This window comes from Ovis aries, chromosome 19 (assembly GCF_016772045.2).
Source record: "Ovis aries strain OAR_USU_Benz2616 breed Rambouillet chromosome 19, ARS-UI_Ramb_v3.0, whole genome shotgun sequence".
In the NCBI taxonomy this organism is placed as follows: Eukaryota; Metazoa; Chordata; class Mammalia; order Artiodactyla; family Bovidae; genus Ovis; species Ovis aries.
This window is the reverse complement of record NC_056072.1, coordinates 34,570,183-34,584,228: the sequence shown is the minus strand read 5'-3', so window position 1 is coordinate 34,584,228 and position 14,046 is coordinate 34,570,183. Positions and strand designations below refer to the sequence as shown.

The following is a 14,046-nucleotide window of genomic DNA, read 5'->3' as shown; positions in this document are numbered from 1 at the left end:
CATTTATTTTTCAAATATTAACTACCTATAATGTGCCAGGCACCCTGTTAGATGCTAGAATTACAGGAGAAGAAAATCAAAACATGTCAACAGTAAAAACATTTTTGTTTTCTTTCAAAAGGCTTGCTGCCTATGAGGCAGCTAGAAAAGGAATTATTATTCACTCATTACAGGTGAAGGAGCTAAGTGACCAAGAATAAAATGGTCTTATCTAAAGGTCCCACATTAAGGATAGAGCGAGGGAGTCAATAATCGTCCCTCATTTCAGGCTCAGGGCACTTTTCAGATTTCTTCAAAGGAAAATCCAGACTACTTAGTATCTTCACCACTCAATTTACCAGGAGCAAAAAGGAAAGCGTCTTGAATCCCTCTGTAATGTTCACGCACTCTTAAAAGTGGAACAGGTGTTCCCCGGGTGCTCAAGAAAACCAACGCATTGAGTGGGAGTTAAAGATCCTGAGCAGCGGTTGTAACCATACCAATTAATCTGTGGCAACCGCAGCACTCAGCCAAGTCGATGCTGTTTCAATTGGGTGTCACAGGTGACTCATCAAAGATGGCTTGCTTTCTGGCCTCCTGATATTTTTCTTAGGGGTGAGGTGTCAGGTTTCCTTCCCATTTTTGGACAACAGCTCTCTTGTCCATTTCCAAATTTTTCTGGTTTCACAGCCCTCACGTGGACCCCCGCTTTCATACCGGAAGCTAGTCATTGGCAGGAGGTTTAGGAAACGAAGAACGAGGAGGGGAAGAAAAAAAAAAAAAAAAGAACCGGGGGCCTGGAGAGAGGCCTAAAATGGGGAAATTTGCACTTCAAGAGCTTTCCCTACCCCAGCCTCTCAGAATGACAGTTCTCCTCAGCCAGAAGACTACCTCTTCCGGCAGGCGCTGCGCGCCCCACAGACACAGGCTGGCGGGCTCCCTGCTCTCCACCTCCACCCAAAACAGCCAATAGAAACTCCGAGCTTGGGCCTCCGCCCTACACGGACCACGCGGGAGCGGGGGCAATAAAACTACATTTCCCGGCGTGCCGGTGCGCTCCTCGTGACCAATAGACCCCCTGATTTCGGAGCCTAGGGGCGGAGCCGGATGCATAGGTCACCCCATTGGCTAGGGACGGCTTAGAAGAGCCGGAACCCGGGAGAGAGAGAAGCGAAATGACATTTCCTCTTTAAATAGCTGGAGCCCGGGCCGCGTCTAGAAATGGCCGCGTCGGCAGGTGGGTCGTGTGGTGGCTAGGGAGGTGTGCAGGGGAGGTGGGCCGGGGGCCAAGTTCGGGCTGCGAGCTTAGGCGGCGGCGATGAGGACTGGGAGAGAAGGATGGAGAGGTGGACAGAGATGGGGAGAGGGAGGATGAATGGCGTGGAGGGAGGTGGGCGGTCCGGCCGGACAGGGATGGGGAGGCCGGGTACCCGCCGCCGCTCCGACCTGTTCGCAAGGCGGTTGAGGAGGCAGTGGCGGCCGCCATCCATCGAGCTTCCCTTGTGAGGCTCCTGCCCGCCGCTTTCAGCTGGGACGTTCTGGCTGTCGGCGGAATCGCCGCAGACACCTCGCCTGTTCTGCCTGCGCGGTCTGTCGGCGAGCACGGGGCTTCGGGCTCGCCGGGCTCCGGGAGAAGCAGGCTGGTGTTTGAACTTGCATCTCACCTCGCTCTTTCCCATATCCTATCTCGCGTTCTCATTGAGGGAGTCTATATACATATGTGTATTTTTGTAGCGGGGAGAAAGCAAGCCAAGCAAACAAACAACCCCCAGCCCCATCCCACAGACAACAACAAAACCAAACAAACACAAAAACAAAAAATAAAACCCGCGACGCCGAAACTGGCCCCGAACTTCTTGTGGTTGTACGATTTTTCTCCTCCTAGATTTAAGTAAGTCTTCCCCAACACCGAATGGAATACCATCTTCAGACACAGCCAGCGATGCCATGGACCCCTTCCATGCTTGCAGTATTCTTAAGCAACTCAAAACAATGTACGATGAAGGACAGCTGACAGACATTGTAGTGGAAGTGGATCACGGGAAAACATTTTCCTGTCATAGAAACGTTCTTGCTGCAATCAGCCCTTATTTCAGGTATGATGTTGGTGGAAACCTCTATTGATGTCTGCACCGAGTCCCCTTTCTCCTTCAGTACTGCCCACTTCATTTTTATATTGAGATGCAACAATGAATGAAACTAACGTATTTGTTTCCTGAGAATAAATAACAGGCCCTATTTTATTAAGCCCCCCTTTAAAAAAAAAAAAACTGACAGATTCTTCTAGAATTCAGATGACTGGTTTTAAGTCAGTAAATATGGTTTTGTTTGTGTGTTTCAGAAAAATCTAAAATTGCACTGCTCAATATGGCAGCCACTAGCCACATGTGGCTAAACTTCCCTTATCTAAAATTAAACAAAATGAAAAAAAAAACCAGTTCCTCAGGTACACTAACCACATTTAAAGTGCTCAGTAGCCACATGTAGCTAGTGGTTGCCCCACTGTATAGCTCTGAAACAGAACCTTTTCATCACTGAAAGTTTTATTGGACAGTGCTGATCTGGAATTTGTTCCAGAAATTTATCCAGGATTTCTTTACTGCATGTTAACTCTTTTAGAATTTAAAAATTAATAGCCTTTTCTTTTAAAAACAAATTGCCCACTTAATGGACTGTTTTAATCCCATGATAACAGCAGTGAAATAAAAATCAATGAAATACAGTTTGTGTGTGTGTTAGGCCCCACACTAATGACTATTTTTAAGATTTCCAGAAGTATTTTAGAGGTCAGTTTTCATTTTCCTTTATATTCATCTTTATATATTATAAAACTTTGAAAAGTAAAATTTTAAGAATTAGGTCTAAAAAATAATGTCATACTCTAAGAAAAGATCAGTGATAAAGGCAATTTCCTGTTCAGGTTTAACTGTTTTTTTGTTTGAAGTGCTCACTTTAAGCCTTTTTGTTTTCAAAAATGGTGCATAATTTTCTCAACCACACAGTAAATATATTTTTTCCTTTTGAAGGTGCTTACCTTTATAGGGCATATGGCAGTGTAATGTTCCAGACAGTAGTTTCTGGTTCCTCTTTCTCAGAATACTGGGTTAAATATAGTCACTTCAGTTTGATGTTTGTGATGTAACCATTTAGATTTGCATTGGATAGGCCATTGGACTATTAAGTATTAACCATAACAAGGGTGTGACCTGGAAAGAAAAAAGAAGAAACTGGTATACACAAAAGGTATGAAGTTTGGCCTCTAATGAAAATTGCTGGTGAGATTCAGTTATCTAGGCTATCCATTAGATATGGTTAGGTCATTTATGTGTTTATATATGCTACAGTTATGCTTATCAAGCTCTAGGCAAAGCTCATTTTACCTATGTCACTTTATATAATCTTTATAATCCTATCTCTACACTCTTGTCATTCCCCTTTTACAGTGAAAAAAAACTGAGGCTCAAAGAGGTTAAGTGAACTGCCTAAATCATCTAACTAGTAAGTGGCAGAGGCTGGATTTGAGTCCAGAGCCAGGCTTCTTAGTCACTGTATAACTTTTAAGGAACAAGAGTGGGTCCTCTTTAAATTTTAATTTACAGAAGTGTTAATTGTATATTAGATTTAAATAGTAAAAATTAAAAAATCAAAACTTTAAAGTGAAAATATTTATATCTCAGTGTAATTTTATTTTCTGGCTTATATCATTTAAATATCATATTTGCTTACAATTAGTTTTGAGGACCTGACAAATCTCTTGGAAAGAAGTATGCTACAATAGATTTTCTTGCTTTCCAAGAAGTTAAGGAAATGCTTGGAAGGCTTTCTAAGCATAAGATAGGCGAAGTCAAATGAAAGTATTTGGCTAGAAGACTCAAGGATTAGGTTCTTCTCACTTGATAGAGCTTTTTGTACAGAAGTTTCTTGGGCACCAGTGTTGCACCTTATGTGAGATGTAAAAAGTCATACTTAATATTTGCAAATCTTGCATCACTGATGGAAAAAATAGAATAGCTTGCAATCTGCCATGGCTGTTTCCTGATCCCAGAGACTTGTCAGAAATAAAATGTGTATGATTATTAGAAACATATTGCTCAGGATTTTGTGTGAGGAAGTACTCCCACTTTAATTAGAGTTTACATAAAGGAAATGATAGAACAGAGGGGAACTTGCATGTTATACTGCTGTGTGTGAGGCCAGCTTATTCAAGTCAGTAGAGCAGCTCCCTTGATAAAGGGTAACGTGGTAATGTTCTCCTCTGGGATTTAATCTTTGCATAATGAAGGGCTTTCTTTTTCTTTTTAATTGGGACCTATATAACTGAGTTTTTCAGTACCTGAATTGAAAAACCAGCTCATACATTGGAACATTTAGTTTTCAGTCATTCAAGGAAAAAAAAAAAAGTGTGCAGGATATTAAACTTAAATTTTGCATAATAGAAGTAAAATTAAGACTCAAAGGATAGTTAACCCAGGTAATAAGCTGGGTCCAGGTACTCCTGTATAACTCCAATATTACATATTGCATTTTTAAATTAATTTCATGTTTTTGATAAAGGTGTTAAAAGTGATCTGAAAATCTTCCCACTCTTTTTTCATAACATCACACTTAATATAGGAGAGGTCTGGATCTGAATAATCAAGTTTATCACCAGTGTTAGGTCAATATCTTCAACAGACATCTATTAAGCATTCTAGGGCATAACATCCTTTTCTCCAGAGGATTTTAAAAGAGCTTTTGACCTTTTTATAAGTTTAAGAAGTTAAACTTATAAAAGTTCTATAAATTTTAAGAACTTCTTAGAAAGAAACATCAAAGGAGGGAGAAGAAAGGCAAATGATGTTTATAAATGACTAGCACTTTAAATAAAAAGCTAGGCTTTTGACGTCTTAATGGTTTGGCCAAGGAAGTACCGTGCTGTGCTGTGCTTAGTCGCTCATTCTGACTCTGTCCATGGGGATTCTACAGCAAGAATACAAGAGTGGGTTGCCATGCCCTCCTCCAGGGGATCTTCCCAACCCAGGGATCAAACCCAGGTTCTCCCGCATTGCAGGTGGATTCTTTACCAGCTGGGAAGCCCAAGAATACGGGAGTGGGTAACCTATCTCTTCTCCAGGGCATCTTCCCCACCCAGGAATCAAACTGGGGTCTCCTGCATTGCAAGTGGATTCTTTACCATCTGAACTACCAGGGAAGCCCTGAAAGTGCCATAAAAGCACATTAAAAAAGAAAAGGTTGGTCTCAAAGACAAGAACCTGGAATTTTTTGAAAACCAACAAAATCAGATTGCAACAAATCGATTAATTCTTAAGTTCTCTTTAGAAGTAGTCATTTTATTAATATTAACCCTACCCAGATCTTTATTTATGGGCTCCTAGGTGGCTCAGTGTTAAACAATCCCTCTGTGATGCAGGAGACAGGGCTTCAATCCCTGGGTTGGGAAGATCTCCCAGAGAAGGAAATGGCAACCTACTCCAGTATTCCTGCCTGGGAAATCCCAGGACAAAGGAGCCTGGAGGGCTACAGTCCCTGGGGCCACAAAGAGTCAGGCACAACTGAGCATCAATGAGGCTAACATTTTTATTTATAAATAGATAAAACTATGGTAACTTTGAGAAAATCAAGTATATTTCTTGATTTTCTCAAGCAAAAGTTTTCAAAATATCCAAGGATAACTGATGAATTGATGTGCTTTATATTGTTTATAATGATTAAGGAAGCATTCAAAGGATAAATATTTTAAAAAGGAGTAGGAAGAAAATAAGAACTTCTGAAGAACATCTTATTTTTCTAAGCTAAAATTTTTAAAGATACATTTTGGGCACAGGTTGTCTTGTAAATTTCCACTGGGTCATGAGAAGTTTTATTAGACAGTTTCTATATGCTAATGTGTCACACTGATACACCATAGGTATTTGTAAACTTTCTGACTTACCTGGTGATTGAAGATCTTAAGTCCCCTAAAGCAACTTGATCAGAAGCCTGGATAGGGCTCCAAGGAAAATAAGGTGTCCTGGAATATGCCTTGCCACTTTTTGATTTGATTTAGTTAGGTATACTCTGCTTTTCTCAGAGTTGGCACAAAGTGGACTGACTGGCCCTGAGAATAGGGTTTCTTTGAGATTAGCCAGATTAAATCTTCTGCTAGATGATCAACTTTTATCCCTTTCCTGATATTCAGGATATCAGGAAACACATTAGGAAATGTTTTTCAGTTTCAAAAAGTGATCCTTGTGATAACTCTTTACAAACTTGCGACAGTAATTTTTATTTGTAATGCAGATAAATTCACCACTCTTTCCTTCCTAGATCCATGTTCACTAGCGGCCTTACAGAAAGCACTCAAAAAGAAGTTCGAATTGTTGGTGTTGAAGCCGAGTCGATGGATTTAGTGTTGAACTATGCCTATACCTCCAGAGTTGTTCTGACAGAGGCCAATGTTCAAGCCTTGTTCACTGCAGCTAGCATCTTCCAGATTCCCTCCATCCAAGACCAGTGTGCCAAGTACATGATCAGTCATTTGGACCCACAAAATTCTATCGGGGTCTTCATCTTTGCTGATCATTACGGTCATCAGGAACTTGGAGATCGATCTAAAGAATACATTCGTAAAAAGTTCTTGTGTGTCACCAAAGAACAGGAGTTTCTTCAGCTGACAAAGGACCAACTGATAAGTATCCTAGACAGTGATGATTTAAATGTAGACCGGGAAGAGCATGTTTATGAGAGTATTGTAAGGTGGTTTGAACATGAACAAAATGAAAGAGAAGTGCACCTTCCAGAAATTTTTGCCAAATGCATACGTTTTCCTCTGATGGAAGACACCTTTATAGAGAAAATTCCATCTCAGTTTGCACAGGCTATCGCCAAAAGCTGTGTGGAAAAGGGACCAGCCAGTCCCAATGGCTGTACACAGAGACTTGGAATGACTGCATCGGAAATGATCATATGTTTCGACGCAGCCCACAAACACTCAGGAAAGAAGCAAACAGTGCCTTGTCTAGATATATTCACAGGAAGAGTGTTCAAACTATGCAAACCACCAAATGATCTGAGAGAAGTTGGAATCCTTGTATCACCAGATAATGATATTTACATTGCAGGAGGGTACAGGCCAAGCAGCAGTGAGGTATCCATTGACCATAAGGCCGAAAATGATTTCTGGATGTATGACCATTCCACCAATAGGTGGCTTTCCAAACCGTCCTTGCTTCGAGCCAGAATAGGCTGCAAACTGGTGTACTGCTGTGGTAAGATGTATGCAATCGGAGGGCGTGTCTACGAAGGTGATGGGAGAAACTCACTAAAATCTGTGGAGTGCTATGACAGCAGAGAGAACCGCTGGACTACTGTTTGCGCCATGCCTGTTGCAATGGAGTTTCATAATGCCGTGGAATACAAAGAGAAGATCTATGTTTTACAGGGTAGGTGCCCGAGTGGTTAAAGTTATTTATTGGAGTAGTCTGTTCTTTAAGGGACTAGTGAAGAAAATAAAATTTTCAATCAAAAAAGGCAGGTACTTTCAAGTCCCTAAAATGATCATGTAAGTTTTTTTATGTTCTTACTGTCTTTTGACATCATGTGACATAGTATTTTTGAAAACTTTTTTCCCCATAAATAATAGTTCAGCATTTGAGAAAAACTATTTCTGTTCCATTTTTAAGGCTTTAAACAAGGAATCAAGTTTGATATATAACTTTTTGCAGTTGAATGATATATAATCAAGGGACGGTAGCAAGTATTCTTCTTATGGAACTTACTGGATTAGTTTAAAAGAGAAAAAAAGAACAAAGCCTCAAATGCAGTTGTACTATTCAGTTGCCAAAGAATTTTGTATGAAGTCTTATGATGGCAAAGGTTATGAAACTCACTTACAAAGAGTTTGAAATCACACTGTTCAGGATTTTAATTTCACTGCAGTTAATGTTGTCATCCATAATACAGTGTTTTTAATTTTTTTTCACTGAAAAATTTTGAGATGTCATCTTTTTAACATTATAAGATGAGAGGGATGGTAATATACTTAGCTTAAAAATTTTTGTGTAAACAATTGAAAACTGGTACCTTGGTAAAGATACCAGAAAAAGGAACTGAGTAGCAGTAAATAAGATACTTGATCCAAGGTTCTGATTTGTGCTAATATTTTCCTTGTGTTTGGTTTCTTATTTTAGTTGCTTGAATACCGAATACAGTATTGACAATACCAACATCCTTCTTCTTTTGCATTTCTTAACTGCTTATAGATAAATGCTTTCCTTCACTGCTATTAAAAAAATAAGGAAAGGGGTGCAAGTTCTGTGTAGATACATATGATTTTTTAGTTTTTTTCCCCACTGTAAGTTTTTTTTTTTTAATGTTCTTTGCTGTAATCCTTTATTTGACTTATAATTTCTTAGAAATGCCTAAACCCATTTGTTTAAACTTCAGTGTAAAGTTAATTCTCCAGAGAGAGTAAGGAATACTTTCTCGTGCCTCATTTTAGTTGAATGGAAGCCTGGGATGATGTAGGTTTGTTGGTCTTGCCAAAAAATGGAGTATCTGAATGGATGTAAAAATCTATAAAGAATGGTTAGATAGGGCTTCCTAGGGGGCTCCGGTGGTAAAGAATCTGCCTGCAGTCCTGGAGAGCCAGGTTCGATCCCTGGGTTGGGAAGATCCCCCGGAGAAGGGAATGGCTACCCACTCCAGTATTCTTGCCTGGAGAATTCCATGACCTGAGGAGCCTGGTGGGCTATAGTCCATGGGGCAAAGAGGTGGACACACTCAGGGAGTAACACTTTGACTTATATGGTTGGATAGGTTATATCATTCAATATGATGAAGCTCTCTCTGGCTAAGCAGTTATTTTTTAGTAGAGATAGAATTAATTAGAAGACTCCCAAATGGAATATAAAGGTTGTATATTAATTTAAATACTAAAGCAAAGTAACAGTGAATTAACAGATTTTCAGGGTTGGAATGAACATTATTTAATCAGACTGTATTTTATATAAGACAAATCTGAGGCACTGAGGGTTTTAATTGCCCATTACTGGTTTTAGTTTATTAAAGTCATCTTTAGGTTTAAAAATCAACTTTTAAAATGTATTATCTTTCCTTCTTATAAGAAATTTGTAGCTAAGTACTACAGGGTAAAAATGTGTTCATTCCTGTTTTCTTTATTACGAATCCTGTTACATTTTAGTCAAAAAGCATAGGGAATATGCAGGCAAAAGCTGAGAGTTTAACAAACTGTTTTATGAAAACCTGGATTTTTTCAGCATTACTTTTATTAGGTAGGCAGTTATATTTATCGATAGGAGTTAACCTAGTTCAAAACAGTTTTCAAGGGGAAGCTCAATTTAGAAGTAGGTACTTCTGATCTAAACAAAGCCTCTTTGTATAAATAAACTTGACATGACTAGTCAGAAGATCATGCCCTACTGTCAGTGGCTACTGGAGTACCATTTAATCTGATCATAAAGGGTTCAGATTTTCATATCAAAGATTTTATTTGATTCTTTCAAATCAAAGATTTTAATGTTATAATTAGCCAAGCTCTTGTAAATCTTTACTAGCTTAATTCTTTTCGACATTTTTACATCGGCAGTGTGACTCAGCACACCTTTTCATGGTCAAAACAGAATGGAAACGGCCTCATAGTCAATTCCCTAAATGATGTATGTGTTTTCTATCAGCTTAAGGCCATATTTTCTCCTCTTGATATTTGTCTTTGCCTTATAGCAACTCTAAAGTAAACACATTAGTGGCCCATAGAAATCTGAACAATTCTATGTACTACCTTATAGTTAAATAACTAGCACATAAATTTATAGTGGCTTATTCATGATTGAACCTATATTCATATTTTGATCTTACTGGCTAACCATTAGTAATAATACTTTTTATAAGAGCTGGCTTAAAATCAATTTTCTGAAACACCCAAATATTTGGATGGAGTAAATGAAACCAAGCTCTTAACCTTTGTACTGCCATCAAGCCAAAGTAACTTCTCACACTTACCAGTTTGAATGCCCCAAATCAGGTTGATTCTAATATTATGTTACGTTGTGCCATGGGATGTAGATGTTTTAAGCTATCTTATATTTAAATCTTCACATTCTTGTTTTCTTTTCTCTCTCTTTTTTTTTTCCCCTTTCTCTTTTTTAGGAGAGTTTTTCCTCTTCTATGAGCCTCAGAAAGACTACTGGGGTTTCTTAACCCCCATGACTGTGCCTAGAATCCAGGGCTTAGCAGCTGTATACAAGAACTCTATCTACTACATAGCTGGAACCTGTGGAAATCATCAGCGGATGTTTACTGTAGAAGCCTATGATATTGAGCTCAATAAGTGGACTCGTAAGAAGGACTTTCCATGTGATGAGTCCATAAACCCATACCTTAAACTGGTACTTTTCCAGAATAAGCTCCATTTATTTGTTCGAGCTACTCAAGTGACCGTTGAAGAACATGTCTTCAGAACCAGCAGAAAAAATTCCCTTTACCAGTATGATGATATCACTGACCAATGGATGAAAGTGTATGAGACCCCAGATCGCCTCTGGGACCTTGGCCGGCATTTTGAATGTGCTGTTGCTAAACTGTATCCTCAGTGTCTTCAGAAAGTACTTTAATGAATGGCAGGCCTTAGTGAGCTCACCGGCATCTTGTGCTGGAGGAAACTTAGTCTTTCAGTGATAAGAAGAAGTGCTGTCAGTATTTAAGAAAGCTGAAGAGAGTTTACACGTGGAGATGGGTGCTGTTTAAGATGAGTGTAGGGAGGGATTTCTTTTCATCCATGTGATGTTTTCATTTCAGTAAGCAAAAGGTAACAAAGTGCAATTATCAGCATTTTTTTTTTCTGGTATAAAAATAATCACATCATTCTAGAATTTCGTGATGAATAGTCACTGAGATACCAGACGAATTGACAACTATGCACTCTTAGAAGAGCAGTTAGGGTACTATGGATTAGAGACATCCAAAATAGTTTGATGTGACTTTTTATTTTAAATACGGGTAAAAATTTGAGGCAATATCACTAGGACTTTAGCTGTGACCTCTCTGCTACAGAGACGCACTAACTTAGATCCTCATTCTGAATATGTGTATATTTTGTGTACTGTTTTCACGTGTACTGGATTTAAATGTGTTATTAGAGTAGTTTGAAGGAAAAACAAATCAGTCTCAGAAAGAGCTTTTAGTTGGATTGTTTTATATTTCCCATGTTTCTTTAAATTAAGCTAAAGTTTTAAAGTAGTTTTGTGTTGACAATTTTTTCAAGTGCTAACACTGTCTCATTTTTTTTTTTTAATCCCGAGAAGGGCTCAAATTCACAGGTGGCTGGTGCTAGTATAAGTTAACTCATGTGTATAGTTAGGTATATTTCAAATGTCTGAGCCTATGCTTACCTTTCAAATTGGTATGTTAGTTTCATGGCCATTGTACTTGACTTGCTGAACTCTTGTGATTTCACAAGATTCTCTGATTACAGGATGGCAAGCTATGGCTAGTTACTGGTCTAACTGGATTCAATCTGAGAATAGTGAGAAGACTATTGTCCTCATTTTGCACTAACATGGGCCATTTGTCGCCTAACCTCCTTTCCATCCTTACCTGTCCATTCATTATCGGTACAATGAAAGGTAACTTACTTGTCTTCTGCACAGAGCAGAATGTGAAGTTTTAACTCCTACTTTTAAAATTCTGTTTTCCAGAAACATAAAATTCCTGCAATAGTCTCATTTAATGTCTTTTGCATTACCTATGACAATTAAAACCTCATTTAAAAAAAAGTTTTTGCACTTAACAGTTATGAATAGTTTTGCATTGAAAACCTTTGTTCTAACTGCAGGTGACTGAGAAGGAAAAGTGTGAGTGAATAGAATCATAGCATTATAGGTATTAAATCATTTTTCATATTTAACTGATTAATTTCTAACGGAAATACTTACAGAGAGGACAAACCAACTCGTGTTATACCTAAGGCAGATATTTAGATCAGTAACTTATTTTTACTCTTCCTGGAATAAGTAATAAAGGATATAAGTATAGCCAGAGTCTGTCCTTAACTGGAACATTTTGATTCCCTTAAAGAAACAAACTGGCACGGTTTGTATTAAAAACTCTTGCACAAATTGTAATGTGATACTGTGAAACAAATCAAAAACATTGCCTCTTTGCATCACATACCTCGTTTTTCGGAAACTTTCCAAACTGCTTGTCATAGCCCTCTACAAGTAGGGAACGTTTCCTGAAGTCGAATTGAAAGTGGACAGCGTTTAGAGAATTGACATTTTAAAATCCAGTCTTGGGAAGCTGGGTACGTGCTCTCTTCTTGCTGGCCTTGGTAGTGTGTCTATAGTCTCCTTATTGACTGTCAACTAATCAGCTATTTTTTTTCTTCTCAGTTTTTCTTTCTCTTTGTGCTGTTTTGGGGCTTTTTCTGTGAGCATTTTGAAGCATCTACATTGTGATGCATTGCCAAGGGGAGGAAAAACCAAACTAAACATTACAAGAGATGTTCCCATAATTTATTTTTGAAAGCTTTGTTGCTTCCTGAGACTTCCTGCCGCTTTTTGACAATCTCCTGTATTTATTTAGAACACTGTGTTACTTGAAAACATGACATTAGAACATTAACAATTTACATGTGCCGTGTGATGTATAGGAGTACAATGTACTGTGGTTAATTCTGCAGTCGATTTATTCTATTGATCTGCACAACAGTTGATCCTCTAACAATTGATCCTATAACAGTTTATGTTGAGGGTGTGCTCTAAGGATAGTGTGTCAAAGCCAAGGTTTGGAATTTGCTATGGAAGTATCAATAGAATATATATTGAATTTTGTATGAAAAACTATTTGTTTAAATTATATAGCTGGGATATTTTGCCACTTTTCAGATGATTTCAGAAGAGGTTCTAGAAAACTAGGATTAGTAATATGTGTGGGTCTGTGTTTAGATATTTAAGGTACATTTGCTTAGTATGATGAGAATATAAGTAAAAGGCATAATGGGTACTATAGAATTAAAATAGAAGGTGATAGATGCCAGTCCCACTTGAGCTTTGTTTTTGCATTTGAAGAAAGTATGTAGCACTTTCCTATGTATTTTTTATACATTGAAAACTGGATGTGGTATAACTATGTTATAGGAAAGTAGAAATTGTATTCTTTATTTTCCATCTTTGTTTTCTGTTATCCTACAAAGTTGATGCCTAAGCATCAAGCTGATTTCACTGGTGCATGAGAGAAAGTGGATGTGATCTTGCAAGGAATCAGATTTTCTATGTGAAACAGTTTAAAATGGCATTCGATGTTCTGTGCTCAGGTATGTAGTTAAGTACTGTAGTCCTTTGGGGGCAAATGTGTAGATATTTTTAAACATTTTGCCATAATTGCACAATTTTTTGCATTTTTATCTGATGGCATTGTTTCTTGTAATAAAACTTTTTCTGACTGAAAAGTTCCATTGTCATAAATTGACCTCTGACCTAGCGAGTTTGGAAGAATTAAAACTTGGTGAAAATCATGTAATACCTTTTATCGGGAATCGGAGGAGATTTTCATTTACCAAATGCCTGGTCTCTGGTACAAAATGAACAAGGTAATTCATAATGCTTGAATGATGTTCTTGAAATTCTGAAGCAAGCACACTCATCAGTAGCCCCTTTGTTGAGCGGTTCTGCCCTCAACTCTTGGCGTCCCACTCCTCTCTCTCACAATTCATGTCAACCTATCAGGAAATCCTGTTGCCTCTTCCTTCAAAATATACCTCAACTCTCACCACATATCTCTTGCACCACTATCACCCTAAACTAGCTGACCTTGTCTGCCTTAGTGCTGTTCCACTGAACTGATCTCCTCTCCATCACCTTTGACTCCTTGTAATCTGTTCTGTCCACACAGTAGCCAGAGTGATCCTGTTGAAATGTAAGTCAGATTACTTTCTTCTGCTCAGATCCCAGTGGCTCCCCATCTCCCGTCATGTGAGAGCCACACCCCTTCCTCCCATGATCCTTCCCAACCCTACTCTTGGGACTGCATTGCTGTTCCACCTGCTCACTCCATTCCAGCCATGCTGACTGC

General features: G+C 38.6%; 1 protein-coding gene across 2 annotated transcripts; it reads left to right on the top strand.

The window, feature by feature from the left end:
- Positions 1-1,120: 1,120 nt before the first annotated feature.
- KBTBD8 (kelch repeat and BTB domain containing 8) lies at positions 1,121-13,423 on the top strand. Of its 2 annotated transcripts, XM_004018341.5 has the most exons (4): positions 1,121-1,216; positions 1,865-2,075; positions 6,286-7,400; positions 10,126-13,423. In XM_004018341.5, exons 1-4 carry the CDS (start codon positions 1,201-1,203, stop codon positions 10,587-10,589), a joined length of 1,806 nt encoding a protein of 601 aa, XP_004018390.1. In that variant the 5' UTR covers positions 1,121-1,200; the 3' UTR covers positions 10,590-13,423. The 2 variants fall into 2 exon arrangements, with proteins under 2 accessions (XP_004018390.1, XP_042091917.1); XM_042235983.1 differs by lacking the exon at positions 1,865-2,075.
- Positions 13,424-14,046: the final 623 nt, after the last annotated feature.

What these genes read in the sequence shown, in the direction of transcription:
- KBTBD8 (XM_004018341.5), top strand. An exon ending in GCAATCAGCCCTTATTTCAG is followed by an intron (nt 2,076 to 6,285) that starts GTATGATGTTGG and finishes TTTCCTTCCTAG; the next exon opens with ATCCATGTTCACTAGCGGCC. An exon ending in GAAGATCTATGTTTTACAGG is followed by an intron (nt 7,401 to 10,125) that starts GTAGGTGCCCGA and finishes TCTCTTTTTTAG; the next exon opens with GAGAGTTTTTCCTCTTCTAT.